This window comes from Lontra canadensis, unplaced genomic scaffold (genome assembly GCF_010015895.1).
Source record: "Lontra canadensis isolate GAN:19392208 unplaced genomic scaffold, GSC_riverotter_1.0 scaffold13, whole genome shotgun sequence".
Taxonomy (NCBI): Eukaryota; Metazoa; Chordata; class Mammalia; order Carnivora; family Mustelidae; genus Lontra; species Lontra canadensis.
In genome coordinates, this window is record NW_022631007.1 from 19488767 (window position 1) to 19496178 (window position 7412).

The following is a 7412-nucleotide window of genomic DNA, read 5'->3' on the forward strand; positions in this document are numbered from 1 at the left end:
CTGAGCCACCCAGGCACCCCAAGACACAGTTTTTCTAAAAAAAAAAAAAAATAAAAAAAAAAAAAATAAAAAAACTTTTTTAATCTTTTTTAGTTTACTGTGTCTGAAGAATTTCAGAGATATCAAAATTTTCTTAAGTTTTAAATGCCTAGAGGAGTGTAAAACTATAAAAGCAAACGATCTAAATTTTTAGTAATACAGGCATTAAATTATATTTGAAATAAGCAGTTATTAAACAATGCATTTATGAAGAATTATCTATAAGAGATTATAACCTAAAGTAAAAAAAAAAAAAAAGGGGGGGTAACCTGGGTGGTTCGGTTGGTTAAGTATCTGCCTTTGGCTCAGGTCAGGATCTCAGGGTAGTAAGATGGACCGAGTTAGGCTCTCCAGCTGGTGGGGAGTCGGCTTCTCCCTCTTCCTCTGTGTGCTTGCTCTCTTTCTAATAAATAAACTCTTAAAAAAAAAAAAAATAGAGGCACCTGGGTGGCTCAGTTGGTTAAGCATCTGCCCTCTGCTCAGGTCATATTCCTGGGGTCCTGGATCAGGAAACCTACATCAGGGCTCCTTGCTCAAGGGGGAGCCTGCGTCTCCCTCTCCTTTTGCCAACCCCCTACCCCAGCTCCTCTTCCTGGGTTCTCTAATAAATGAACAAAATCTTTAAAAAAAAATTATATAGCAAACATGTATAGAACAATGCCAAATTTTTAAAAGTTATACATGTCGTTTCTGAATATGCTGGAATTAAGTTTTTAAAAAACTTTTTCGATTCAAGTAATATGCCCACAATTATCAGAAATTAATACAGTATTAATGATCAGAAAAATAGAATAAATGATATTGATTTACCTGAAATTCATTCACATACTGTGCCATCACAAACTCGTGTCTTTCACTTGATAAAGGCTCTGCTAGAATATCAGGTAAAGTTTTATGAACCTGGCTTTTCTTCTGTGACATGGTCCCATTGAGATGACAATCAAAACCTATGTTCCCAGGAAGCTGGAATCTCTGATCCTGAGGTCCAAATGGTCCCATAGTTTCATCAGGCCAAACAGTTCGAGAGCCTGAAGAGGAACAACAAAATGAATCCATTTTCTCCAATAGTCAAGTGCATTGGTGGACTGAAAGAATATTCTTCTAATTAGGTATTTTTTATAAAACCAAGAGATCTTTGAAATTTACTTTTTTTATGAATGTAAATTAGTTTTATGTCATTAAAAAAAATTTAACCAGTTTTTTAAGTTTTTTTTTTTTTTTAAAGATTTTATTTACCTATTTCACAGATCACAAGTAGACAGGCAGGCAGAGAGCGAGGGAGAAGCAGGCTCCCCGCTGAGCAGGGAGCCCGAGGCGGGGCCTGATCTCAGGACCCCAAGATCCTGACCTGGGCCAAAGGCGGAGGCTTAACCCACTGAGCCACCCAGGCACCCCAAAAGTAACCAGTTTTTAGCTCAAAGGCAAGTCTGTTATAAGGAGAAGGATATAATAAAGTACAGTAATCCAAACTATTTAATGCCTGATAGTCATTAAAAAGAATACAGTAAAAAAAAAAAATACAGTAAATTTTGGAAGGAGTCTGGGAAGACAGCAGAATAGGAGAATCCTAAGTTCACCTCGTTAACACAGAAACCCCTAGGTAACCACAAAGGTGAACTAACACAGGAAATCTTTGGGTTAATCAAAGAGAAGAGGCCAATCAGAAAGGCTAGAAAGGGCAGATATAGTTTGAAACCAAAGTTCCCAACAAGACTAACCACAAACAGGAGGGACGAGTACAGAGAAGGGAAAGGAAAAGACCCCATACCAGGTACCCCAGACATGAGGGAGCCCCACTGAGAAGACAAGTGCCCATAATATCTGGCTTTGAAAATCAGTGGGGTTTAATTTCAAAGATTTTTACAGTTAGTGGGTTTAGCTCTCGGAGAGCCAGAGGGTAACAGGAAACCGAATTCCCACCCTTAAAGAGAGAACGAAACGAACAATCCCACCCAGATATAGCGTAGAGGCAGAAGTCTGAAAAGTGCCTGGGGTAAAACACCAAGAAGGTTTTTCTTTTTTTTTTTTTTTTGTAACTTATTTCAGTCTGTACTGAGAAGAATCTGTGTTGGAGAAGCAAGGATCTGTAGGAAATTTCTCCAAGAACAAAAGGCCTGGCAGGTGCAATTTATCTCCCTCCCACCTCAGCCTAGGTACCCAGACATTTGTGGAACCAATGTGAACACTATCCATATAACTTGCTAACACTGTGTATGCACTCCCACATTCTCCTGTTGAATCACTCCATTCAATTAGCCACACTGGGCAGGAGTCCCTGCAAAGCAGCTCCAGACAGGTCTCCTTCCTACAAGCGACCCTGATAGTGAACACTATCATTCCAAAATAACTCTTGCCCTGGGGAGTGGGGAAGATTAACCATGTACACCTGCCTGACTGCAGCACCAGCAGACGGACTTGGACAGACATCTGATCTCTTGGCCCCACTAATCAACAAAGCCTCTCAAATGAAAGACAGAGATAGTGCCCTGCACTTCTGTACAATTGCAGCCCCTGTTAATGGGCTGAAGGCAGGTACTGATACTGTCCAATTATAAGCCCTTCTCTGCCCCAAACAGGCCCTTAACAGCACAGGGACCAGCCCCTGCCCACAATAAGAAAATAGACATTTGGAGCTGACTAAAGGTAAATGTGGCTGAGCCACAACAGTATGGTGCACAAAACTCATATAAAAACCCACAGGCGCCTGGTTCTGGAGAAGAGGGGACAGTATGCTACAGGGCACCACAGGACCTCTTCTTCATAAAGCCACGACTTTCAAGAGATACATATTACTTTCTAAATAGGAAAAAAACAGAAAAACAAAATGAGAAAGAGCAATGTCCCAAATGAAAGAACAGGTTAATACTAACCAAAAGAGTTGAGTTAAATACAGATAAGCAATATGTGTGATGAAAAAAGAGTGGGGGATCTTTGTGAGAACTTCAACAAAGACATAAAAATATAAAAAAAAAAAAAAACTAGTCAGAGATGTACTCCATGATTAAAATATAAAATATACTACAGGGAATGAATGGCACATTTGTGGAGGTAGATGAAGGGATCAGCGCCTGGGAAGACAGGGTAATGGAAAGCAACCAAACTGAATAGGAGACAAACAGAACTCAGCAACATCACAAGTGTAGTAAGTCATAGGGATCCCAGAAGGAGAAGAGAAAACAGGACAGAAAATTTATTTGAAGAAGTAATAGCTGAAAACTTTCCAAACCTGAGGCAGTAAATACATTACCTAGATCCAGGAGACAGAGAGCCACCAACAAATTCAACCCAAAGAGATCCACACTAAGACATAATATTTAAAATGGAAAAACGATAGAAAATTTTTAAAGCAGTAGGAGAAAAGAGAGCGGTCACACAGAAGGGAAATCCCATAAGGTTATCACTTGATTTCTAAGCAGAAACACTGCAGGCCAGAAGTGGGTGGTATGATATATTCAAAGTGCTGAAAAGAAAAAACCTGCAACCAAGAATACTCTATCCAGCATGGCTTTCATTCAGAACAGAAGGAACCATAAAAATTTCCCAAACAAGTGAAGAGTTCATCATCATTAAACCAGCCTTAAAAGTAACACTGAAGGGAATCTATTAATGGAAAGAAAAGGCCATAACAAAGAAAAATTAGGAAAAAATCTTATAAATACAAACAATAAAAATAATCATTTACAAAATCAGTATGGAGTTTAATACACAAAAGCAGTAATATCAATTTTGTCTATAATCAATAGAATCAGAAAATAAAAGGATGTAAAGTGTGACATCATATACATAAAATGTGGGGACGGTATAAATTTAGTGCTTTTAGAATGGAGTCAAACATAAGCAACCATCAATTTCATATACATTGCTATACACATAAAATATTATATATGAGTGGTTTTGGTGGACTCAGTAAGATGGCGGAGAAGTAGAAGACCCTCTTTCAACCAATCCCCTGAATTGAGCTAAATATCTACCAAAACACTCTGAACACACATGAAATCAGCCTAAAATGTAATACACTTCTGGATCTCTATGAAGGCAGAAGACATCAATGGAGAGGTAAAGCAGAGTGGGAGCACTCAGGACTCATCAGAGGATACACAGAAGGGGAAGAGAGCCATAAGAAACGACTCACTGGAAAAATAATACCCTAGTACAAAAGTGTCCTATGTTTGGGGACCAGCATGAACTTGGAGTCTGGTTAAAAGCACACAAAAAGAACAAAGGGTCTCAAGGGACAATTGCTGGAATCAGGTGGCCATAGGCACAGACTAACCCCAAGGTCCCAGGGTGGTTACAGCTGGCACCCACCGGTACCTGAGAGAGCCCGGAGGAGGGTCCTGCTGGAGGTCCCTGGACCCGCAGCATTCTGCGACCTGAGCTGCAGCCGGGTCTGAGTGCATCCGGTGTGGGCGTGGACTCCAGACAGCAGTCCGGGCAACGGCAGCCACTGGGATCCAGCTTGCCTGGACCAGTATTGTTTGCGGTTTTAGTGGCACTGGGGTGCAGAGACAAGCAGGTGCCTTGGGCGACCACTGAGACAGTGGCTGGGAGCGTGTACCACCTTTGGGAGGTTGTGGTGTTCAGTGGAGTTTGCAGAGGGGGAGTCTGTGTGCTCTGGACCACCCAGAGGGGAGCGGACTAAGGCTTCTGAGGTGGAGGTCTGGGTATACTTGCATTAACCCTCCAAAAAGCCGCCAAAGAACAAAAGCCTGAAAAAACAGTTTCCACAGAACCCAGCCCATTGTTAGGAGGCAGGGCGACTCAGCCCAAGCAAGAATGACTGAAAAACAACGCCCCTCCCCCAGAAGACAAGCCAAAAGAACAAGGGGACAATAATCACAGGGTCCCCATAAAACTGTAACACCCAAACATCAGGGGAAAACAATATATTAAGCCCCACTTATTGCCCCAAAACCTGTATATTCCATAGATATAACTTTTTTGTTTTAAATTTGTTTTCATGATTCTTTTAACCTACTTACTACTACAACTAGATGTTTAATATGATACATTACATAACTTTTTAACTTGAACTCTTCTCATACATACACCTGTGTTTTTCTTTCCTTTAAAAAAAAATTTTACATATATATATATATGCATATATATATATATATATGCTACAAGGTAATCCTTTTTTCCCTATTCAATACTATCCCTATATATAAAACCAGTTTTAATTTCCCTATATCTCTGGAAAGTTGAGTCCTTTAACAAAGATAACAAGATTTACCCAGGAAGAACCAAACTAACCTTCCTCACTCACATAGAGGGTTTATAACCACATATTCTTCTGTGAGTGTTTCTGTGTTGTTTTTGTACTATATAAATCTTATTCTTGGAGTTCATTTTGGCTGGGTTTTATCCCCCCCGCCCCGGTCTTTAACTTTTGACAGTCTTTTTGTTTGTTCTTTTTTGTTTATGTACCTCATAAATCTTATTTTGGGGGCTCATTTTGCCTGGCTTTTTTCTTTTTTTTTTTCTCTTTGGTGGTGACTTCTGATTGCTTCAAAACTTTCCAAGGTGCACCTTGACTGGACTGTGGTTGATATATTCAGCTATACATTCCCTCAACCACCCCTCACCAAAATGATTAGAAGGAGGAACACCCAACAGAGGCAAAGTTCAGAGAATGTGTCCTCTGCCACAGAACTACTGCATATGGACATAAATGGAATTCAAGGTAACAATTATCCAGGCAATGGCTAGGCTGGAGAAGACCATTAGTGGCAACACAGAAAGGGTGGAAGTGAGGGCTGATCTGGCAGTACTTAAAAATAATATCAATGAGATCCAATCTAATCTAAATACTATAACAGCTATGGTAACCAAGGCAGAAGATCCAATTAGTGATCTAGAAGACAAACTGATAGAAAAGAAGGATCAGGAGGAGGCCTGCAATAAACAGCTTAGAAGCCATGAAAACAGAATCAGGGAAATAAATGACACCATGAAACATTCCAATGTCAGAATTATTGGGATCCCTGAGGGGGTGTAAAAAGAGAGAAGACTAGAAGATAGAGTTAAAGAGATACTGGATGAAAATTTCCCTAATCTGGAAAATGGAAAAGTGTTCATGTCCTACAGGCAGACAGGACACCTCCCAAGATCAACGAGTCTAGAAAGACCTCTGGACAAGTATTGTGAAATTCACCAATCATAAATTCAGAGAGGAGGTCTTAAGGGCAGCTGGGGAAAGAGATTCCTTACATACAGAGGAACGACCATCAGAATAATGTCAGTTTGTCCACAGAAACCTGGCAAGCCAGAAAGGGCTGTCAAGACATATTCAGGGCACTAAATGAGAAGAACATGCAGCCAAGAATAGTTTATCCAGCAAGGCTTCCAAGACCAGCAAGGTTTAAAAGATTATGTGACCACCAAGCTGGCACTACAAGACATATTGAGGGGGGTTCTATAAAAGAAGAAAGAGCCCAAGAGTAACATAGAACAGAAATTTAAGGAGAAAATCTATAGAAACAGGGACATCCCAGGCAACATGGTATCAATAAAAACTTCTTTCAATAATCACTCTTAACATAAACGGCCTAAACACTCTCATAAAACAGCACAGGGATTGCAGACTGGCTAAAGCGACAGGACCCATTCATATGCTGTCTTCAAGAGACACATCTTGGACCTAAAGATACATCTAGACTGAAAGTGAAGGGTGGAGAAACATTTTTCATGCCGATGGGCCTCAGAATAAAGCTGGGGTAGCAATTCTCCTATCAGATAAATTAGATTTTAAGCTAAAGACTGTAGTCAGAGTACAGAAGGACACTACACCATTCTTAAAGGATCAATCCATGAAGAAGATCTAACAATTATAAATATAATGCCCCCAACATGGGACCAGCCAACTACATAAGCCAATTGTTAAACAAAGAGTCATATTGATATGAATACATTAATAGTAAGAGATCTTAACACACTACTCTCAGCAACAGATTAAGCAGAAACTCAAAGAAACAAGAGGTTTACATGACATGCTGGACCAGAATGATCTCACAGATATATACAGAACATTCCAACCTAAAACGACAGAATACTCATTCTTCTTGAGCACACAAGGAACTTTCTCTAGAACAGACCACATACTGGGTCCAAATCAGGGCTCAACCAATGCCAAAGACTGAGATTATTCCCTACATATTCTCAGAATACAATGCTTTGAAACTGAAACTCAACCACAAAAAAAGTCTGGAGGGAATTGAAATACTTGGAAGCTAAAGACCAACCTGCTTAAGAATGTTTGGATCAACCAGGAAATCAAAGAAGAACTTAAATTCATGGAAACCAATGAAAATGAAGACACGTCAGTCCAAAACCTATGGGATACAGCAAAGGCAGTCCTAAGGGAGAAATAAATA

General features: G+C 40.0%; 1 protein-coding gene across 5 annotated transcripts in view; it reads right to left on the bottom strand.

Moving 5' to 3' along the window:
• MMADHC (metabolism of cobalamin associated D) overlaps positions 1 to 7412 on the bottom strand; it is a 44235-nt gene that overhangs the window by 8222 nt on the left and 28601 nt on the right. For all 5 annotated transcript variants that reach the window (XM_032857747.1, XM_032857744.1, XM_032857743.1 and 2 more), the window contains one exon: positions 850 to 1067. In XM_032857747.1, the coding sequence (XP_032713638.1) occupies positions 850 to 1067 (218 nt within the window). The remainder of the gene's footprint in view (positions 1 to 849; positions 1068 to 7412) is intronic.